This window comes from Salvelinus sp. IW2-2015, linkage group LG6.1 (assembly GCF_002910315.2).
Source record: "Salvelinus sp. IW2-2015 linkage group LG6.1, ASM291031v2, whole genome shotgun sequence".
In the NCBI taxonomy this organism is placed as follows: Eukaryota; Metazoa; Chordata; class Actinopteri; order Salmoniformes; family Salmonidae; genus Salvelinus; species Salvelinus sp. IW2-2015.
The window spans coordinates 13,450,833-13,474,609 of NC_036845.1; the positions used below are offsets into that span (position 1 = coordinate 13,450,833).

General features: G+C 41.7%; 3 protein-coding genes across 4 annotated transcripts in view; 1 reads left to right on the top strand and 2 right to left on the bottom strand.

Moving 5' to 3' along the window:
• LOC111965129 (OTU domain-containing protein 7B-like) overlaps window positions 1–7,496 on the bottom strand; it is a 30,736-nt gene extending 23,240 nt beyond the window's left edge. Inside the window, 1 exon segment of the mRNA XM_070444009.1 lies at window positions 7,268–7,496. The gene's annotated coding sequence lies outside the window, so the exon portion shown is untranslated.
• Window positions 7,497–14,345: 6,849 nt separating this feature from the next.
• On the bottom strand, window positions 14,346–18,047 carry rbm8a (RNA binding motif protein 8A). 2 transcript variants are annotated; one of them, XM_023989139.2, is made up of 6 exons: window positions 17,942–18,047; window positions 17,021–17,080; window positions 16,794–16,871; window positions 16,453–16,589; window positions 15,175–15,311; window positions 14,346–14,889 (listed from the first exon to the last, which is right to left on the bottom strand). In XM_023989139.2, the coding sequence occupies exons 1-6, from the start codon at window positions 18,000–18,002 to the stop codon at window positions 14,841–14,843; spliced, it is 522 nt and encodes a 173-aa protein (XP_023844907.1). In that variant the 5' UTR covers window positions 18,003–18,047; the 3' UTR covers window positions 14,346–14,840. The 2 variants fall into 2 exon arrangements, with proteins under 2 accessions (XP_023844907.1, XP_023844906.1); XM_023989138.2 differs by having other exon boundaries at window positions 17,936–18,045.
• A 2,615-nt stretch (window positions 18,048–20,662) lies between these two features.
• LOC111965132 (type-4 ice-structuring protein LS-12) lies at window positions 20,663–22,314 on the top strand. Its single transcript, XM_023989140.2, has 4 exons — window positions 20,663–20,702; window positions 21,073–21,141; window positions 21,434–21,551; window positions 21,891–22,314. The coding sequence occupies exons 2-4, from the start codon at window positions 21,096–21,098 to the stop codon at window positions 22,162–22,164; spliced, it is 438 nt and encodes a 145-aa protein (XP_023844908.1). The 5' UTR covers window positions 20,663–20,702; window positions 21,073–21,095; the 3' UTR covers window positions 22,165–22,314.
• Window positions 22,315–23,777: the final 1,463 nt, after the last annotated feature.

Here is a 23,777-nt window from a genome sequence, read left to right on the forward strand (position 1 = left end):
AGACTTTTCACAGCCTAAAAATACCCCTCCATAATCATGAACCAAATGTATCACCTCCCCACTGTGCAAAGTTTTTAAACAGCAGACAACTGAAAGAAAACAGAGGCAGGGAAACAGACAAAAAGTTCCGGCGAGCAAACAAGACAGCTAAGCTATGTCTGCAAGTGTCATGGCTCGGAAGCTTGTCTACAAGAAACACAAAACATCCCTGACAGGCTCCTGCTTGCTCTCTCCGGTGTCTCTGCTGAACTTCAATGGGTAAATGGGTTATGCCACCAGTAAGGTGTGCAGTGTTCTCTGACAGTGTAGGACTAGCTACTGCAGGCTTTCAGTAGCAACTCGCATTGTAGGCTAACTCCAGTAGGGTACAGAAGGGTTAGGGGGCCTGGTAGTCTAATTTTTTGGGTTAGACAGAGGCCCGATTCCCTCGTTGACATGCACGGCGGCGTGGCAGTAACTGCCAAGTTCAAGCAGTTCAAATGGGCAGAGTAATAGCTTTCCAGAGAAACTGTTTATCAAAGTGTCTGAGAGCTGATGTCATGGCTAAGCCAAGCATTTTGTGGCCGAGGTCTCAACAAAGTTTCACTTACCCACAAACGGTCTTTCTCAAGTGAGGAAAAGCATGTCTCAACTCCTCCCCCCAGCTCACGATTGGTGGTGGGGGTCATGTGCATATGGCATGGAGTATTTCAGAACAGCCTGTTCTCTTCTCTCCTGCCACCATGCTCCATTGGGCACTTTATTACAGCTGCCCAGTGCCTGGCTTCAGAGGTAACCCTGCCCTGTGCCGAGGGCCTGTCGCTGTAGTCAGACCTAGTCATCAACAGTCAAGCAGTGCTAATTAACAGCCACTCATAGCAGATGGCTTCAGATGGGGATGTGGGATGCCGAGGCAGCAGCCAACAGTACTGACGCCCCCGACATATCCTCCGACCAGTGCTGTGTGCCATGCAGTGTAGTGCCATGCCACACTGTGCCATGCTGTGCTGACCCATGCCATATTGTGCCTTGCTGTGCCATGTAGCAACCTGCGAGGACACACGGGTAGTTCACAGAGAATGGTCGCAGAAAGGGAGTACCAGGACAATTTACGAGGGCATGTTTGATTCGTGTGTGTTGTAATGAGACTAGGCCTACACTTTGTGCCCATCTGCTTACATGTCAATGCTCTTCAATGCTGTGGATAAACAAAATAATAGAGCTTGATTCTGTCAACTGCAGAGTGCGAGCAGAGCGCTGCTATGCCAATGAAGGACTGCAGCACAGAGATATGCAGCAGAATTGTTTTAGTTGGACTCAGGGAACAATCTGCCCTGGTTTCAGTATTCCCGGAGAACTGCCAACCTAAACTCAGCACACCGTGGGCGGTAACTCCTCATACGGCACTAGCTGCTTTTTATTGATGTCTTGTCTTTGTGCAGAAATGCCAGCTTCTGCATCGTCCGAACACAGCTAGCCTATTTGGATGAAATTGTGCAATTAAGCAATAAGGCACGAGGGGGTGTGGTATATGGCCAATATACACAGCTACGGGCTGTTCTTATGCACGACACATCGCAGAGTGCCTGAACACAGCCCTTAGCCGTGGTTTATTAGCCATATACCACAAACCCCCGAGGTGCCTTACTGCTATAATAAACTGGTTACCAATGTATTGGGAGCAGTAAATATTTTATGKTTTGTCATACCCTTGGTATACGGTCTGATATACCACAGCTGTCAGCCAATCCACATTCAGGGCTCTAACCACCCAGTTTATAAAAGCAATTAAACCCTATGGGGTAGGGAAGTAAGAGGCATGAGACTGAATTCAAAAATGTTGACCAATATTTGCTTTCCCCAGTAGCTTAACATGCAAAGGCCATCAATGTCTTGTAGATGCCAATGAGACTTCACAAAAACAWGGTTTGTTGTGGGTATAGAACAATGAGCTAGGGCTTACATAACTCACATTTAAAAGGAGGGTGGGAGTTAGCTTTTGCATTACTCCTTCACGCATATCAGATATTTATTAGAAGCAAACCTGCATCTTTGGCTGCACTGCTCTGTGGAAACAACCACAGGACTAAGCAAGAACAGTACACATCCTGACCATATTACAAAACCTGTAAATTAAGTCAAAGAAAATCCTATAATAGATTTGTTATGCATATATCTTTTTAAGGAGGCAGCAACAGCCTTCTTGTACAAAAAAACACTGAATACAAAGGTCTTGATATTTGCAATTGTTCAAAGACCTACTACCATTATGATCCGAATGGGCAATATCGAAGTTGATATCTTGAATTTTAAGTCTCCCATTGACATTAGCCTAAATTAATTATGACTAATGCCGAGTTGCACCTGTGGATCTCAAGTCAGAATACTGTCAGTCCAAAATGAATGGTAAATTATCTGTTTTACTGTGATAGAATTAGCCATGCTCTACGAAAACACACATTAAATAACTTATTTTCAACATCGGGTAGGCCCATCCTATGTATGTGCAAGGTCCTACCGAACCTGTAAGCAGTCCGTGGCTAGGCTAACAGCAGTGGTTAAACAAGCATTAGCAGTGACAGGCCTGGGCACTAATGCTCATGTGAATCCCCACGTGGTGCTGGCTTAGCAGTCAAGGCAGTGCGGTGGCTTTACGTCACCCTGGGCGAGAGGCTCCTCTCCTGCGGGGATAGGATTACTGCTGTTCTGTCTTGGATCTAGAGTGGAGATAGTGGGAAGGACTGCTGTTGTGTTGTAGAGGCAGGGTGAGGAGCCAGCGGCCCTGTGACCTTACCATGGCTTCCTTCCGGGTAGAGGGCCCAGTCATGGGGGATTGTGAATCTTTTTTATGTGAGAGGGCAAAAGTATAGCCTCTGTACCCATTCACCCCTCTATTTGGCTAAACCCATCAACCTTTTGACCCGTTCGGCCCATCTGTAGAGTGATGCTGAGATAATATTGGGGATGCTTCAGAAAAGCTAAACTGGGAGCATGTGTCCCGTTGTTTTATATCAGAACTCAATGTTTTCAACATCCTTCAATCATACCACAGTGATGCCTCTGTGAAAAGAGTTGGCATAGCAAAGTTGAGTACAAAACCCCCACATAAAATGGTAAAATAACCAGTCAGAGTATCCCAAAGCATTGGGCACACGCACCCAGTCTCTGGTTGAACACAAAGGAGGTAGGTACTAGGTAGGGACGTGGGGAGAGGCCGGGGTGTGATTGCTGATGCATGGTTTTGAAGGCCTCGCCACCCTGACACAAACAGCCCTGGCTGCTGTGTCAAAAGGCTGGCAGGCATCCAGGCAGGCAGCGGAGGGTGGGGCTGAATAGGGTTTTATGAGTCGCAGTCTGGGTGCACAGGATCTCAGAGACAAGCTTCCTATTGATCGCCCCTCTGCTGAGGAATCATGGGGATGTTTTTTCTTCCAAAGCACATCTGGTACAGTCTTGTCTGGGCCATGCTGTGTGCTGGCAAACAAGGATGCAGGGGTGCATGGTGGTGGAATTCTAGATGTCTCACATGTCATGGTTATAAAGTCTTATGAAAATGTATGGAGTAGACTATATGTGCTGTGTAAAGCAGTAATTGTGACCACCAGAGCGAATCTGAAGAATAAATTGTCACCTAGTTAGAGAATTTCTTCACAAAGGCTAGCAGGATGTGTCCATTCATGTTAACGTTAACATTACATTTGAGTAATTTAGCAGACACTCTTATCCAGAGCGAATTAAAGTTAGTGCATTCATCTTAAGGTAGCTAGGTGAGATAACCACAAACAATATCGCAGTCATAGTAAGCAACCATGAGATAATAATCTCGGTTAACCCAGAACTAATGTCATGGCGGAATTGGTCAGCTGCTCAATTAAGTTCTCCCAAAATGAAGAAGTGCCCACATGTAGGCCACCTCTACCCTGTTATTTTCAGGAGTCCAGGTTAACTTTGGTAACCCAAGGTCTGACCTCCCTGATGACAGCAATGAAATGCCTATGTTGGCTGGAACATTAAACTGGCAACAACCAGGGTTGAAGGGGTGACTCCTGCATGCATGGGCCTACTAAAAGCCTAGATCTGCATTGCATTCCCTGTAGCATTTGGTCGTGGTAGGACAAATTACAATCCATGAACACAGAGGCAATAAGAGATGCAGAGTCGTGCAGTTGTCCCACTAACCTGGAGAAGCACTCAACTATTTACTTATTAATCTGACCTTGTTTGTGGGGGTAGAGGGATCCTATGGGGATAGTTTTAATCTACATGGGCCTGGCACTGAAGCTGACACTGGATCCTTGAAATACACTCTTACTGAACAGCTGTTTGGGGGAGCCCAGCAAAAGACCACTTTAAAATTGTATCTCCAGACTAGGCGTTGCTGCGGCAGCAGGGTTCCACACTGAAATATAATATTCAGTCTCTCCTAACACACAGAGACAGTCATGATGGCTAAAGCCAACCAACACAATGGTAGGCTAAATGCCTGTGTGAGAGAGAGATGAAGAGGGGGTTTAGCCTTAACTCATAACTTCACATAGGTAACACTTCAGAGCATTTATAAACTGTACAGTGACAAACCATTTAGACTAGAGCTTTGAGAGAGTGCTAGCTAAGGAGAGTGGAAAGGGGGAAAGGATCCTAAAGGACAAATGGATGGACTCTGGGTTTTTCTCTCCACAGAACTGTTCGAATAAGACATGAGTGCTCACAAGGGAACTGCACACAAATCTTTCATGTGTGGATGACTTCACTCTGTGTCACACATAGGCTAAAGGACACCAATAAACTAAACAAGCACACACTGAAAACTTCCTCGCTCAACTGGTGATAAAACATAGAAGTGAATTATGACGTCACCAGGTCAATATGATAATCCCTTGCCTTGATGGATTATGGTGATAATGCTCTCTGTCATCAGTGTCATGTTTCTCCCACCTGTGATTCAGCCAGCCATCCAGTTTGACAAAGTGTAGTGTTTATAAATCTCAGGGCAATTTAGAGGCAAAAAAACAAACCATTTGAATGTTGGTGGAGAAGCATGAAAAATTGCAAATTAAGCCATGAACCACAGATTTTCCATGTTTCATTGTCAAGCGTCAAAGGGCTCTATGCAAAACAATTAGTGATCACTGTCAAACAAATGCCTTCAGAACACAATTTTGTTTTATGTGATGCTGTTGTTTTTAATAGTTTTTTTTTGGTGTAACATATTTGACATTTACTGCTGGATTAAAACGGTCATTCACAGTGTCTTAGTTGTACTAGAGAATCTCAATATCACAGAGGGACACTATACAGTCTCCCCAAAAGATGGTCTCAGGTGTTCTGTGTGACACTGTATGATCAATGCGTTCCTTGAAAATGGAAGACTTGCGTAACGAAGCCTGACGATGCAAACTTGCACTCACACCCTAGCAGTCTGCTCACTGGGGAACACTCCTCTTGCCAGTTAGCCCTTCCATTTTGCCTTTCAAGCATCCCTCTGCATTGCCATTGAAATGAGTAGAGGTGGGAGGGCGAGATGCATTTCTTCCTCCCACTGCAATAATAGATCCCTCAGAATTTCACTGTGCTTGTGAGCTCCCTCTGAATTCTACTTGTACTACTATAAAAAGGCATTTTCTGCATTTGTCCCTTTTGTTTCCTTTCTCTCCCCAAGCGGTAGGCTCGATCGAAATGGTCACAACTTGAATGACAACCACAATCACATGGTCTTGAGTGAGAATGTTCTTGCCAAATCACAGATATCATAACAACTCCCAAAATGATGCTTCATCTGGCAATGATCATGGTATAATGCATAGCGTACTTGTAGTGGGTGCAAGATACGCGTGGGTGCAAGACACGCGTGGGTTCAGGTCCAAGTGCATACAAACAGCAGTCAGAAAACTGCAGGGAATGTAGAGTTGATAAGGTTTAGACTACCCTCATTTCTTCTAACAATGTGCCTTCTTTACATAATGAAACAGAGAGGCCCTGTAGGCCTAAGAAGGGAAGAGCATGTCTCTGTCCTACTTTTATGTTGCAGGATGGCTGCCTTTACCAGACTACAAGAAAACTAAATAAATTGTAAATAAAGAGCTGAATAATTCAAGTCAAAGTGTAATGCTACCCTTTCATTGTAGTGGTGTTGGCAATGGCGCAATGCATAGTTTACATAATGAGGAGAGGTCTTTACATAAACACATACACTGTGGAGCTGTCAAAGCCTATGTCACTGGTTTCAATCATCAGGGAAGAATATTAGTGACATAAGAGTGGCATTGAAATGTATTGTCAATGTTTTACAATTAACTAAGCAATAGCCTAAATACAGGCCATTATTAAACTCTCTGGGGCAAATAACTATAAAGCAGGAGTCCCTTGCATTGATATAACATTTAATATTCTCTGCATGTCTATGGGTTTACTTTAAAACGTTAATTATAGCAAGCAACAGGGCAACGATTTGCTGAATATTTGACCAACAATTGACTGACAGAGGCCGCCCGTTTGAAGTTGCTCATTCCTTAATTGGATTCATAGACCTAACATTAGATGGGGAGAGAATGATACAAGGCGAGTTGTATGAGGGTACAAGGAGAGGGTGTAATGGCTAACTAATCAGCTAACGTTAACTTACCGTTAGTTAGCCCAAGAATGTAACGTTACTAAAGGAGCCGACTGGTATGTGTAAGTCGTCTATGAATGGGCTAAGCGTTAGCTAGCTAAATTTGTTAACGAAACTAACGTTAGTTAACTAAGTATAGTACATCTTCGTCCTATCCTTCTCTGACTAACTAGGCAGATGGGCAAGAAAGAAAACTAGCCAGCTAGCTAACGTTAATGTTAGCAAAGTTATCCCTAACGTAGTTAACTAACGTTAGCTAGCAAGGCACAGTAACCGAAGCGACATTGTTAACGCGACTTGAATTTAATTGGAAGCTAACGTTATAGCTAGCTAGCCCGTTACTAACGCAAGTTACGTTAACAGGTCTAGCTAGCTAGTAGCTAAAAGAGTTATAAGGCTGGGCTGACTAGCTAACGTTAGCTAGGTAACTTAGTTAGCTAACGTTAGTTGGTAAATCGAACCCGCTCCGTTTMATGTTTTAGCCGTCTTGGAGTCTCCCACTTAAAACTTCCCATTTAATGAGTTAGCGAGCTAGTTCCTTCCAACTCATTAAAAAGGTTCATACAAAGCCAGCTACGGGTCGTCTTGTCCAAAATGTTGCCAGCTAGCTATAATGTTACAAGCTAAAGTCGTTAGCAAGCCAGCTAGCTAGCAGTTGAGTGTCCCTTGTCTGCTTACCTTGAGCGGCTTCGCAGATATTTCTTTCATCGTCCCATAATGGTCCTCCCTCTCGACAAATATTGTGAAAACCAAGTTTATTAGACCAGTTGTTCCTGACTTTGAGCTAATCCGGAGGTTGCAGTCTACAGTAAATCCAAAACAAGACTCAACGACAAAGTAGTTTCTTACTTACAACAACAACAATGTCAACCAAGGCGCTTCTGAGTCAGGCCAGCTGAGGTAGCCAAATTATGTCGCCTGCCAATAGCAAAACAGACTGATGTTGACTGACAATCCAAAACATCCAATGACCACACGATACTTTTTGACTGAAACGTCCCAGTGTAGCTAACGTCAAATGGAAAAGGGAGAGAGGGGGAACCTTCATACGCCGATTGGCTGCAGAGAAATGAGAGGCAGGCAGTCGATTCAAGGCTAGGGATGGGACGGGAACTGTTCCTTCGATGAGGTCATCTGGGTGATGTAGCTAATGTGCAAACTTGTGCCTTCAGAAAGTATTCATACCCCTTGACCTATTCCACATTTTGTTGTGTTACAGCATGCATTCAGTTGACTCTGGGCCAAGAGTGTGGTGGAGATTGAGGTTCACCAGAATAAGCATAATTAAGGGAACGTTTCTGTCAGCAAAGAGCCACAAAGCCAAAGTCTCACCCCCCTAAATTGCCTCCCATCGCTCAGCAATAAGATAACTGTATTCTACATACTAAACAGGACATATTTGGGAAAGGTATTTTGTAGCAGAAGGAAAAGTAATGTACATGATCAAAACTCTTCAAAACAGGGTTTTGGCTCAGATTTTCAATAGCCTAGTAAAGTTGTTTAAAATGTTAACATTTCATTTATCTTCAATATTTATAGAGTAATGTTGAAAACTAAAGATATGTGTGATTATAATACTTTATGACTATATATTTGTAAAAAAATATCTCCCTTTTTATGAACTCTAAATATACAAAAAAAGTATTCATTTTATGAATTGAACATACTAAAACCTACATTTAGATATATAAAATCAGTATTTTTTACAAAAAAACGAATTCAAAACGGATTAAATGTTTGTTTTTCTCACCTCACAATACCCCATAAATGACAAAGTGAAAACCTGTTTTTAGAAATGATTGAGATGTATTGAAAATGAAATACATTAATATCCCATTTAAATAAGTATTCACACCCCTTTTCTATGACACTCCAAATTGAGCTCAGGTGCATCCAATTTCCTTTGATCATCCTTGAGATATCACTTCAACTTGATTGGAGTCTACCTGTGGCCAATTAAATTGTTTGGACATGATTTAGAAAGAAACACCCCTGTCTATATAAGGTCTCACAGTTGACAGTGCATGTCAGAAGATTTTGAGACAAGACAAGTGTTTCCACCGGGTGCTGAGTCGAAATGGCCTGTAAGATGGTGGACAGGGAAAAAAGGAGGAAAGTTGAACATATTTTGAGTAAATATGGAGTGGGGGATTTCACGAGCCTTCTGGAAGATCTGATGAAGGAGAAGATGGTGGGCAGAGAAGGAAGAAAAAGAGAAAGGTGTAAAATGTTTTGAGTGAATATGGAATAGAGGATCACACAGAACTTTTGTAAGAGCTACAGAAGGAAATTGAGAGTGACGAGAGTGAGGATTAATTAAATGCGGTGGCCGGTGCAGTGGTGACCGCCGAAAAGGAACTGAGTGTAGAGGGAAGCGATGTTGTGAGGAAGGTTGCCATCAAGTGGAAAAAGAGGGATATGTGCTCCGGTAACTCAGAGATGGAACCTGACAAGAGTGAGGGTGAAGCACCTGTGGTGAGGACCGCCAAGTTCGTGCCTCATCCTGATGATGACAGGGAGGATTCTGTCCCAGTGGGAGTGAGATTTGTGGAGAGAATGGATCCTTGTATTCTAGCTGATCCATATGTGGTGTCAGGTTGGGTGGAGAAGAGGTTGGAGACTGTTGAGTTGGTGAAAGTAACTCGAAGTGGACTTTACTATGTTTCTTACGTCCAGAAGGAGCGGRCGCTCCGGACTACGGTACTAGGGACAGTAACTGTGACTTGCTTTGCTCTTCAGAGCAGGGTACCGTTGCAAGGACTGATAACGTGGGTACCATTACGTTTTGAGGAAGATCAGCTTTAATGGAAGATTCCTAGTGTCTGTGACGCCTGTCATTTGGTGTGACGCAGACCCGGTGGAGAGCATGGTGAAACGGAAGACGTTGTCTGACCTGCTGAGTTTTGAGGCAGAGTCTTTGCCTGACAAGGTGAAGTTAGGATGTGTTATCTCGTGAGAGCTTTTATTTCCGAAAATACTATAATGTTTTAGGTGCCAAGCTTATGGTCATGTTGCAGCAGTGTGTAGGAGGGAGATTCCAAGATGTAAGAAGTGTGCAGGAGGTAATGAGATGAAGGAATGTGTAGTATCAGTGGAGAAAGTAATATGTGTAAGCTGTGGGGGTGCCCATGGGGCTAGAGATCGGAGGTGTCCGGTGAGAGAAAGATAGGTTGCCAGGGTCAGAGTAGTATAGAAAGTGTGTGTATGCTGGAGCAGTGGTAGAGGAAGATGGGTACAAGGTGAGGGATCCTGAAATGATTCCTGTGAGTATGCAGAGACCAATAGAGAGGGCTGGGAATAATATGTGCTTCAGTAAGGTGGGTTTTTTAGCATTCATAGCATTGGTTGTCAACTGTACTGCATAACTGGAACGTAAGTCAAAGAAAATCGAGGTTGTGTGGTGGCAGCTGCAGAGAAGAACTTGGGATTGCGAGGTTTTACTGCAGAAGATTTGCAGGGGACGTTGAGTGGTAGTGTTCTGTTCTCCCAGGCTGTTGGCCTATAGTAGGATCAGATAGGGTTAAGTACTGGAATAGGGTGGTGGTGTTTTTAGTGAGGGCTAATAGTTGGCAGGGTAATTTCCATTTTCTCCCAATTTTGAATTACCGGAAGTTAATGTAGGCTGGCTGTGATTGGCCTCACACTCCAGTACAGTAGGTGGTGGTGTATGCACCTAAAAGTTGGATGCGACCTGCCAACCAATCCCAATGAAGAAGAAGAAGAAGAAGAAGAAGTGCACATCGGAGCAGTAACTATACCATGAAGTTCAAGGAACTGTCCGTAGATGTCCAACATAGGTCGCCACTGGCCTCATAACAATTCTGTCATTCAGGGCAGGTGAGTTAATAAAGCCACATACAAACATGGTCTCTTTTTTGCTTTCTTGAGTAAGGCAGCTCAAAAACGCAGGTGTTTCAGCCTAGCACAGTTCTTTCTGTGGTGGTGGGGCTGCCAGCAGAAAATGTGGAGCGTAGCAGTTGGTAATGTTCTCTAGTTGCGTTGTGATTGGATCAGTGTTCTGTCACTGACAACATGTCAACGCAAAATATGCGGGTAGAGCTTGAAAGTCAAGCCTCTTGGGTGCTGCCATAGAGTTACATTAGAATTACCCATCCAAGAAGGCTCAAGGTCATTCATTGGCCACAGATATAACATGATTTGACGTAATTTTATCTACCGTAGCTTTGATTGGACTGCTCATGTCAACGTCATATTTTTAAAATCTTAGATAGCAAGCTAGAAGTCGTCATCATGAATCATGTCGACAATCTACTGGCAAATCCTTTTCAATCGTTGTCATATGAAGAGAAATAATGAAGAGAACTTATAGATAAAACGTATCGGTGCTCATTGGCCATTGGACATAAACATTACACAACAAGTTGGAAATCACAAATTCAACCATGAGTGGTTTGGAAGGAATCAGTGGCTAACTGCAAGCATTGCAAAGCAATCACTAGCCTGTTATTCAGGGGAGTGGGTTTGTGGTCAAAGTATGGGTTTAAGGGTCTCTTTTCCAAGCTTAAAATGATAAACATTCAACATTGGCCATGCTGTCAATCCAGCATGACTTCTGCTGCGCTCAAAACAACTAGAAACTCTGAACTTGGAAATCTCAGCCTTCAGTGAGTTCAAGACAACTGGGAACTTGGAAGAATATGAGCTCAGACTGGGAAAATACGTTTTCTCCGAATTGCAAGTCGGGAAATCTGGCCTCTTGCTAGAGCTCTGACCTGAAGATCACTGACGTCATCATGATTCGACCTTGTTGTCTTGAAAGCACCATAAATCCAGAGAATGCAAGAATTTGATGACAAAGTTTGATGACAAAATTTGCCCATGAAAGACCGCCGCCCCACCTTCCTGTTCAAGTGAGCACAGCAGAACAAGGTGAGTCCAAACATGTATTGTGTGATGCTGCATAAATTATGTAATATGCCAGGGAGATATGTACAGTGGGGCAAAAAAGTGTTTAGTCAGCCACCAATTGTGCAAGTTCTCCCACTTAAAAAGATGAGAGAGGCCTGTAATTTTCATCATAGGTACACTTCAGCTATGACACAAAATGAGAAAAAAAATCCAGAAAATCACATTGTAGGATTTTTTATGAATTTATTTGCAAATTATGGTGGAAAATAAGTATTGGTCACCTACAAACAAGCAAGATTTCTGGCCTCACAGACCTGTAACTTCTTCTTTAAGAGGCTCCTCTGTCCTCCACTCGTTACCTGTATTAATGGCACCTGTTTGAACTTGTTATCAGTATAAAAGACACCTGTCCACAACCTCAAACAGTCACACTCCAAACTCCACTATGGCCAAGACCAAAGAGCTGTCAAAGACACCAGAAACAAAATTGTAGACCTGCACAAGGCTGGGAAGACTGAATCTGCAATTAGGCTAAGGCCAGCTGGTTTGAAGAAATCAACTGTGGGAGCAATTATTAGGAAATGGAAGACATACAAGACCACTGATAATCTCCCTCGATCTGGGGCTCCACGCAAGATCTCATCCCGTGGGGTCAAAATGATCACAAGAACGGTGAGCAAAAATCCCAGAACCACACGGGGGGACCTAGTGAATGACCTGCAGAGAGCTGGTCTAACACCATCCATACCATTAAGCATGGTGGTGGCAGCATCATGCTGCTGGGATGTTTTTCAGTGGCAGGGACTAGGGGACTGGTAAGGAAGGGTGCACTGAAAAACTTTTCCCTGTATATTTACAGCATTATACTGGCATCACAGTTGCCAGTTTAATACTGTAATTTTTCTTTACAGTTTACAGTACTATTTTCTTCACTGTAAAACATATTACAGCATCCCTGCTGTGAATTTACAAATACAGGCAAACCCTTGGTGAGAACCTGCTTCAGAGTGCAAACGACCTTAGGCTGGGGCAAAAATGTGCATTCCAACAGGACAATGACCCTAAGCATACAGCCAAAGCAACACTGGAATGGCTAAAGAACAGGAATGTGAAAGTCCTTGAGTGGCCCAGCCAAAGCCTAAACTTGGTTCCCATTGAAAATCTGTGGAAAGACTTGAAGATTGCTGTTCACCGCCACTCCCCATCTAATTTAACAGAGCTGTAGAAAATCTGCAAGGAAGAATGGGAGAAAATCCCAAAATCTAGATGTACAAATCTGATAGGCATACCCAAGACGACTCAAAGCTGTAGTCGCCACCAAATGTGCTTCTACTACAAACTATTGACTCAGGGGTGTGAATACTTAAATTAGAAAACATTTCTAAAAACATGTCTCCACTTTGTCATTATGTTGTATTGTGTGTAGATGGGTGAGAAAAAAAATCTATTTAATCTGTTTTGACATCAGGCTGTAACAAAATGTGGAATAAATCAAGGGGTATGAGTACTTTCATAAGACACTGTACCTGTACMTTTCATTATCTTGCATAAAGGTTGACTGATTCATATACACATACTGTAGATACATCACAGGAGGCTGCTGGGGTGAGAATGGCTCATAATGTCCAGAATGGAGTAAATTGAATGACATTAAACACCTGGAAACCATATGTTTGCCATTCCACCAATTCCGCTCCAGTAATTCCCACGAGCACACAAAAGTCATTACCACAAGTGCCACCAACCTCCTGTGATATACTTAAGCAATAAGGCACGAGGAGGTGTGTTATATGGCCAATATACCATGGCTAAGGGCTGTTCTTATGCACGACGCAAAGCAGCGTGCCTGGATAGCCCTTAGCCGTGGTATATTGGCCATATACCACAAACCCGAGGTGCCTTATTGCTATTATAAACTGGTTACCAATGTAATTAGAGCAGTAAATACATGTTTTGTCATACCTGTGGTATATGGTCTGATATACCACAGCTGTCAGCCAATCAGCATTCAGGGCTCGAACCACCCAGTTTATAAATATAAATGCAACAATCAATGACTTACACTTCATGTAAGGAAATCAGTCAAKTGAAACATTCATTAGGCCCAAGTCTATGAATTTCACAAGACTGCAAATAAAGATATGCATCTGTTGGTCAGATAMCTTTAAAAAAATAGGCCTCACAATGGGCCGCAGGATCTCGTCACGGTATATCTGTGCATTCAAATTGCCTTCGATAAAATGYAATTGTTTGTTGTCCGTAGCTTATGTCTGCCCATACCATAACCCTACCGCCACCATTGGGCACTCTGTTCACAACGTTGACATCAGCAAACCGCTCAACACCATACACGTGGTCTGCAGTTGAGGTCGGTTGGACATACTGCCAAGTTCTCTAAAGTAACATTTGATAGAGCTTATGGTAGAGAAATTATCATTCAAATATCTGTCAACAGCTCTGGTGGATATTCCTGCAGTCAGCATGCCAATTGTACGCTCCCTCAACTTCAGACATCTCTGACATTGTGTGACAAAACTGCATATTTCAGTGGCCCTTTGTCCCCAGCACAAGGTGCATCTGTAATGATCATGCTGTTTAATCAGCTTCTTGATATGCCACACCTGTCAGGTGGATGGATTATCTTGGCAAAGGATTAACGCTCACTAACAGGGATGTAAACATTTGTGCACAATATTTGAGAGAAATAAGCTTTTTGTGCAAATGGACACTTTCTGGGATCTTTTAATTCAGATCATGAAACATGGGACCAACACTTTTACATGTTGCATTTATATTTTTGTTCAGCGTTAACACACACACACACACACTCCCAAAATGCCACAAAAAACATTTAACATCCTAACATAAATGACCATGGCACACACGATCCACTTAAAATGTTTTATTCCCATGTAATGCATCAAAAAAAGCTGCTCAAATGCAGTTTCCTAAAAACATTACGAGTAAGTTCATCATTAAAACCAAGGATCCTATGGTTTTAACAATGAACTTTTGGGAAACAGGTCCCAGAACATAACCAAACCTTGAAACAGAATAGAGGGATCCATAAGAAAAACACATACCACTACTTTAAAACAGTTTTTTTTGCAAACAAAGTTTCACTGATCATAGTGTATTTGGTGTTTGTTGTTTCAGCAAAAAAAAAAAAAAAATTGGCAGCCTTGCCATTTTGCTGGAACAACTAATAATTTGGTCTCTAAAGCACGCTTGTCAGGTCAATTTGCAATTTAAACCGATTTACCATAGAGCSATCAGTGAAGTAAATGCTATTACAAAGCACAAATGTAATAAAAAAATAACCCTTTAAAGAGCAGATGACAACAGCCCTTGCTCGGAACTGGGGCTACACTGTGTGAGGGAATCAACGTCGTCTCCTGTCTGGACTCCTGCTGCGTCTACGTCCACCACCCCTGTGGGGAACAGAGGAAAGGTTTTAAATCAACAAAACCATTTAACACACAGGACTACAAATTTACACGCAAACCCACACGTAAAAAAATAATTCAAGTTAAGCCTCTGCACCCATTCTGTTCCCCTCTTTATATAGACCCAAACGAGTCACATCTTATACTTAAAATGTGAAATGGAGATATCCAAGTGAAGCCCTTAGTTCTGGGTTTTGCCCACTTGTTTAAAGTGTTCTCGCAGCTCCAAACCCCTACAAAGCAGAATACTGCTCACTCTATGACACTCACCTCCTCTTGCTCTTGGGTGGTCCTCTGACGAAGCCCCAGTCCACACTGATAGGCTGGCCCATCATGTCCTGGCCATTCAACCCTTCCATGGCTGCCTGGGCTTCTTTGTACGTCTCATACTCCACCAGCGCATAACCCTGTGAAAAGGATTGATGAGCAAATACACGAGTCAGTGATGAGTCAAATAATAGCCATAATATTACAACGATAGGGCTTCCCCTTCTTGTCGTAACGGTCGCAGGTCAATACGAGACCTCTGAACCCAGACTAAAAAGCACAGGATAACATACCGCAATACAGACATGGTAGGTGTCGCTGTATTCCTAATTATCCCATAACGTAAAATGGCAGATTGGTGTGATCGAAATGCAGCTAGTTCTTAATTAAACAGGCTTTTGCGTCGCCGTGCTAGGTAGCTAATGCTAAAGCAGCCCATTGGATTCCCTGAACGTGTCATGCTTTGACGTTGAGATGAGCAGCTGCAGGAAGTGTTGCCCTGCTATAGTCCAACCACACTACTTAGTAACCAGTTAATGATTGTACAGATATTGTTGGAATGCTAATTTCAGTGGTGGAAAAACACTCAATTGTCATACTTGGGTAAAAGTAAAAATACCTTATTAGAAAGTGACTCAAGTAAAAAAAAAAAAAAGTTATTGTTTTAAAATGTACAGTGGTGGGGAGAAAATGGTACTCAATTGTCATACATAGGGTCAAAGTAAATGCTATACATCAAATTCCTTACCAAGCAAACAAGCTGCACAATTATTTCGTTTTTTGCAGACAGTCAGGGGCACACTCCAACACTCAGACTTCATTTACAGATGCAGTATTTGTGTTTAGTGAGGTCGCCAGTAGGGATGACAACGCGTTATTATTGATAGCTGCGTGAATTGGACCATAAATATGTCCCACTTGAGCATTCAAAATGAAACAAATACTTTTTGGTGTCAGGAAAAATGGGAGTAAAAAGTACATATTTTCTTTAAGAATGTAGTGGAATAAAAGTTGTCAAAAATATAAATAGACAACCCCAAAAAATATTTTACACCACAGCATCATTTTTATGTCTGCTCAGCTGTAAAGTCACAAAAAGCCCATTGTCATTGGTCCATGTCCAGTGTATTGTTGCCACCTTGTGGCTTAAAAGAGCATTGCACAACAGATTACACAATTATGAAATGTACAATATTAGCCAGGCAAATGATTCCTGTCAACTGGCCAAACAACAAATCCGAATTTAAAATGTGCTGTGTAGATATGGGAATTCGGCCTAACCTTGAGGTAACCTGTTCTTCGGTCCAGGTTCAGATGTAGGTTCTTGATCTCTCCAAACTCCGCAAACTTGTCGTGGATGTCCTCCTCAGTGGCCTCTTCATGTACCCCAGTCACGAAAAGGATCCAACCCTCCACAGCTGAGGGAATCAAAAGACAAACATGTCCGTGTTAAATAACTGCCTCTATGGTGAACTAGGGCTACCACCTGCTATAACACAATATTTAAATTAAACTCATATTGGAATGAGCATTTGAAACTCGGACAATGTACAAAACCACTGTTTCAAATCAACACCCCATTCAGAAGTGACTGTCCACCCTAGGTTCATCATGGCACTTACATCTCTGAGGACCTGGCTCGTCTCCATCCGGCTCTACGGTATCATAGTCCTCTCTCACTCTGGACCTCGCTCCCTCCTCTAGCACAGCAGAGAACAAAGGGAAGAAATTGCATCATGCATCCCACCTAAAACATAATTGTACACTGTCCATACACTATTGGAGAAGTGAAAAATTGGAGAAGCAGAATACAGCCAGGTTAGGAGTCAGAACTGCAGTGCTAACTCACCTGAACCAAAACCTCGTCCCTTTCTCCTCTTTGCCTTCTCTTTTAACTTGTGGATGCTGTCTGGGGAATGAAGACATTACAGAAACACATTAGTGAACTGAAAGTGATAACTACTGACTTACCTAGAGTATAACTAATAAATAGCCTAACGCGTTAGTAAAAGACAGCTAGCTACAGTAACTCGACAGAAAAAATTATAATAGCTAACGTTAGTTGACAAGTTATTACCTTGACCTCACGGTTTACAAACAAATTAATTAGCTCGCTTGGTGTAGTAACGTTTGCTAAAGTAGATTGGTCACATAAATTGAAAGGGTGTTAGCTAACGTTATTAACAGTAGTTATGATACGTTAATCTTTGGATTGGTGTAGCTAGTAGTAAATTTGCTAAACTAGTCATCTAGCTAACTAACGTTAACTTTCTAACGTTCGTTAGCTCACACGCTAATCGCCATCAGTTTACAATAGTCGACACAAGAAAGGCTGATTATGTCATTTGCGAGTTATTAACATTGACCTCGCAGTTTCCAAACAAATGTATTGTCTACATAGCTACCTTGGTGTTAGTTACGTTAGCCAGATAGCTTGCTAACGCGTTAGCTCACAACCTAATCACCATATTTTAACAATGCCAAACGAAACCTTCTTTCAGTTCCTCGAAGTGGCAACTATACATATTCGCTAGCTAACACCTATTTTCTAAACGAAATAGGCACAATTCAAAAAGTTATTACCAACAATACATTAGCCAACTAGCATGTTTGAATGACTGCAAGGCCCAACAGGCAACACGCATCCACGATTTGCAGATACTATTCACTCAGTTAGCCGAAAATTCCCAAAATACGCACTTTTAGCAAATCCATAGTAAGCAAAAAAAACAACAACACAGAACTACTGTTTCATAAATTTTACCATCACCATCCTCATCCATAGCAAAGTCCTCGCCTCCCGCTTCATGAAGATCTAGTACGTCAGCCATGTTGTTAGCTCCTGTTTTTGCGCTGATGCGCGTGAACGTTGATGATATCCGGGAAGTATCCCTGCCGGTGTGTATTCATTAGTTGGATTCCGATTTCTAAACGTTTCGTTTGTTGCTAAACGTTTTGCAGCGGAATTCGACTAATGAATACACCCCTGTTATCAGAAACGATATAGAAAGAATATAACTTGAATCCAATATATATTTAGAAATGTGAAATACTGAAAACTGAATGAATACATTAATACATGGGTATGGGCATGTATTGGTCCCACTGAATTATTTGTGTCAGTTAGTTTATATTTATTAGTTGAATTTCATAGATGTAAATGTCAGGTAGCCTAGCAGTTAAGATCATTGGGCCAGCAGTAACCGAGCTGACAAGCTGAAAAATATGTCGATATGTCCTTGAGCAAGGCATTTAACCCTAATTGCTCCTGTAAATCGCTCTGGATAAGAATCCAATATATATTTAGAAATGTGAAATACTGAAAACTGAATGAATACATTAATACATGGGTATGGGCATGTATTGGTCCCACTGAATTATTTGTGTCAGTTAGTTTATATTTATTAGTTGAATTTCATAGATGTAAATGTCAGGTAGCCTAGCAGTTAAGATCATTGGGCCAGCAGTAACCGAGCTGACAAGCTGAAAAATATGTCGATATGTCCTTGAGMRAGGCATTTAACCCTAATTGCTCCTGTAAATCGCTCTGGATAAGAGCATCTGCTGAATGACTTAAATGTAAATGCTTTGACATGTAGGCCGGAGCAGGGACAGCACAGCACACATCACAACACCTTGGGAAAAGGTCAGCAAAAAAATTCTAAATAACCTAGAGAGAGAGATCTTCCTCAACAAAATAGGCTGTGCCTTTCTGTAAGAAAGTTGCTGAAACTACCAATCTCAGCACAATCTTTTCCCATCAGCCTACGCAGTGACTGCTGTCTTTTCTTTGCCTGCGCTGTGCAGAATGTGCTAAACATTGCATTCCCTTAAGTGAATCATAACCTTCATACAAAGAAAGATGCAGAGATTGAAAAATAATGAAAGAACTTGGAAATACAAAAATGACTTTATCCACGAGTTGGAGGAGGGTGATATTTATGACAAATTGTTCAGTCAACGTCTTGGGCACATGTGAACTATTTCACATTGGGATCTCTGGTCCAGCCAATCTAATTTCCTGAGATAATTGCATTGCTTGGAGAGATGCAAAATAATGAATGAAGTCATATTACATTTTTAATGATGGTTCTTTCTATTCATATTCAGTCGTGCAATGTGCAATTTATATACAGTATATCTTATGTATTTCCAATGTGTTACATTTTAAGATCATCTTTATATCAAAGAGGATCATTCTTGCTGTATGCATGAATGATAATATGTGTCATCATTACCTTAGATTACCCAGTAGAGAAAGATAATCCAACAGTACAGAGAAATCGGGACGTTGTCCACGTTAAACTATAGCATGCGACTATCGGAGCACATACCAATATCTCTGTTCTCAATCTATCAACTGAACAGGAAATGTTTTCTCTTTTGTTGACTCCAACTGACCTAAACCAAACCATAAAACAATGCAATTCCCATTAGTTTCACATTATAACCGAAATAGATGTCCTCAGGAATAGCAAGTTCATATACAAGCAATGTATCTACCATTCCCCTGATGTGATGGGTTTATCTGAGGCCCTCTGTTTCTGCCTGGAACTGTAACAGTGGTAATGTGCAGTGAGGCAATCGCTGATAGACAGATATTACTGTTCTAAGGGATGTCCGACCTGGAATGTCATGTTACTATCAGTGTTTTTCTAAGAAATGTGTGTTTAATGGCTGTGTAATAAAGACTAGCTATTCAGGAAGTTATTTGAATTGAAAATCCCCAAAACTTTTGACATAAATAGCATCCTCTTTTCAGATTATTGAGAATTAATTGACAAACAGATGCCTTTTTTCAATTATTGAATTGTAATTTCAGTTTACTGGTATCAGCCAGACTAGAATTTACTGCCTTCAATTCGAATGGACCTCAACCCTGGTTAACACGCACACTACCAARCTTCTCTCATTTGTGTTGCTGGAAGTTTCTGCCCCAAAATCAATGTTATTTTTCTATAAAAATKCTAGCTCCTCCAGTCATTTAGAAAACGAGTTGATAAAACCTCAAAACATTGGAAACAAATAAATGATGGGGGAAAACAAAATTATGCAACGTCCAACTGCCATATAGTTGAACCCAAATTAAAAGAGGAGGGTAACCTAAAATGCATACACAAATAATAAAATTAAAAAATGGGCATCTTTACATTTTTTTACAAAAAAATTTCGAGAAAGAACTAATCTATTAATGATTGCATTAAGCCTACACAATGAAGGGATGACAGGATAGGTTGGATTGAATGCCACTTTTTTTATTCAATCAGTATTATGTGTTTTAACTGTGGTGCAAGCACCTTATCTCGAACCCATTCAATACACACTTTTGGACTTTGTGTCATTATTGTGACAGGCAACACATCAAGGTTCATCAGCCAACACTACACATTTGCACATTCCACCTCAGTTCACTTCCTTACATGTAGTAGCCAATAAGATTTGGGCCAGGCCCCTTTTCTCCAGCAGGAGCTATAAAACCCCTTGGCCCCAGACACAAGGTACCTTAGGTCCAAGAACCCCCAGAAGTAAAGGTAAGTCTTCCATGGTTTTCTTTGTCTGATCCCAATGTCTCAGTATATTGGTTTAACACTTAAAGTTTAGCCTCATATTTATTGTGTGTATACAGAGTGTTGAGTGTGTATTTTTGTTAGTAGTAGCCTCAAGAGAGATACATCTAAGTACTGTAAAGTTTTCATTATGACTACATGGTTAAATATGATACCAATTTCTACTGAGATCTTAATGTGGTCAGTTTCATCACATTTACCTGGTTTCACCTAGGATAAGTGCAACTTCTGAAAGTGAATAGAATATCTTTGAGTGTCAATTGCCATGTAGTGTACAATGTTGCATCTGAAATTCCCTGTTGTCGCCCTAATCCTCTTGTCTCCTCTCTTGTAGATCCACCTTGCCCATCAGCAATCATGAAATTCTCTATCGTCGCTGCCCTTGTTGTTGTGCTGGCCATTGGTAAGAATTCATTACATAAATTGTTCCTCAACAAAGAAAAATCTTTGACTTTCTATCTTATCTGCATTTATACCTAATACTACTCATGAATAGTAATTGAGTAACGCATAACTGCTAAACAAGGTAATTCAGAGGATAAATATTTATTTGAAAATCAAGCCCTTTACTCCTCTGCTCATCTATAACCTCTTTAATCATAACTACATCCATCCTTGTTTTCTGACTGAATACAATACTGTGTGTGTAGTGAGTGTGTGTAACTAAGTGTGTTTTCTGTGTGTGTGTATGACAGGCTGTGAGTCCAGTTCCCTGGTGAAGCGTGACATCCCTGCTGAGATCGAGACTCTCACCAAGTACTTCCAGGACGCCATCGAGAAAGTGAAGTCTCATGAGCTGATCAGCCAGGCTCAGTACGTCACTGACCACCACACTCTTCCAATAGAATATAATATAATAGAATACTTCTCTTGAGGGGGGATTTTATTGCAGATCAACAAAATAACTACCATCAACTCTGTATGGAGTAGAATCTCTTCACGTTTAAGATATCAAGTCATTCTAAATAGATCACTCATTCAAATTGTTACTATTCATTTTATTTATTCGTAACATTGTACTTGACAGGGATATTACCTTTAAAACATGTCTGTTTTCACATCAGTACCATAGAGTCGGCTTTAAAGCTAGCTTGCTGCCTGAGCTTACAGCTGTTGGAAAACGTCTCTCTAAGTGTGTCTCTCTACCCATAGGGGTTACCTGGAGGAGGGTAAGACTCAAATCACGCCTCTGACCGACAAGGTCCAGGAGCATGCTGAGAAGATCCAGGAGCAGATGAAATCCTTTGTCAGTGACATCGAGAAGCAAGTGCGTCCCATGGCTGATAACCTGCAGGCCCAGTTCATGCCTCTGGTCGACAAGATGCAGGCCCAGTTCAAGCCTCTGGCTGATRACTTGCAGGCCCAGATGGAGCAGCTCTTCCAGACCGTGGTTGACCAAACCAAGGCTCTCCTCCCCCCCCAGTAAAGCTAACGTAACATCCCCATAGCTTGGGTTCACTTTTGGTTCAGCCCAGACCATAGAAAGGAAAAACCATCTCCCCTCTGTCTGTTTCACCTGTGTCAAGTCTACCTCACTCCTTCTCTTGACATCACCAATAAAGGGCTTGAAAGGTGACCATTTTGTCTGTGATTGTTTTCTCTATGGTTCACATGGGCACATTGCAGATTAAATGAATGCACTGTGTACTGCTGTGTAATTCATTTAAGGTTCAAGGTCAAATGATGGGGTTGAAATTAGATACATTTCTGGGTGGAATTTGATGGGAAGTGCTTATTGAAGTGCAAGTCAATATTTGTTTTTGATATACTGACCTTTGGGCCACTCTATCATATAGCCTATAAGCAGAGTTTGGTAGGTTACCTACTAAATATAATCCGTTACAGTTACTAGTTACCTGTCCAAAATTGTAATCAGTAATTTTGGATTACCCATACTCAGTAATGTAATCGTTTTACTTTCCCCWTAAGAGGCATTAGAAGACAAAAACTATCCATCAAACGCATTTGGTGTGTCATCATTTTGGTCTCTGATTCATGGTCAGACTCGCTCAGGTGGAATAAGCTAAATTTGCGCCTTTTTTCAAGGCTGAATTGAATGTCATTGAGAACAGTAAAAGGGTCAATGTATTTTTTTTTCTCGCAAGCAAGTAATCCAAGGAGTAATCATCTAGTTTTTCAAACGTATCTGTAATCTGATTACACAATTTTAGCTGGAACTACTTTTTTTGTAATCAGATAACATGTACATGATTACATGCAGTCAGTTTCTCCCCAACCCTGTCTATGAGCCAGAGTTGATATTCTTAAATAGTAATTTGTATTGGATGGAGTTTAGCATCAGCTACATTTAGATTGTTATATTAAGCTATATTAATGTCATTGACTGTGACCTAGGCCTACTACATTCTAATGTATAGAATGTCCAAAAGATGACAATGAAAATCTGATCTGATTGGCGAGATAAATGGTGAAATAGTTTTGCTTGTCCTTTGTCCTGATAGTACTGTAACGACCCTGGGTTTATAARCGCGGAAATCGACTCTGCCACACGAGCGTACTTTGCGGCACAGTCGATAGCGCGCCGGACTTCGGGCTAGAAGGTCGAGGGTTCAAGACCTGCTCYCTGCCGTTTCATTACATTGGTGTCAGAAGTGATGGGACCTTGCATCCACGACAGTGCGTGTGCCTGGCCGGTGAGCGCGTTCCTGTAATACTTAGAGTCGCGAGGACGCGCTCTTTGAAAGGAGGGAGTAGTGTAACGACCCTGGCTTTATAAGCGCGGAAATCGCCCCTGCCGCACGAGCATACTTTTGCGGCACAGTCGATAGCGCGCCGGACCTCGGGCTAGAAAGTCGAGGGTTCGAGACCTGCTCCCTGCTGTTTCATTACAATACCATAGTTCTGTTGAATTGCTTGCGCAATAGGGACATGCAGGGACTACAAAGTGCATAGAAAAAGAAAAGGTTACAAAAACTCAGAAAAAGGCTCTAATATACAGTCACGGTTACAGATTTAGTAGACTATAACTGATTTACACTGTGGACAGGGATTTGAGCTAAACCCCTCGATGTCGCGGAA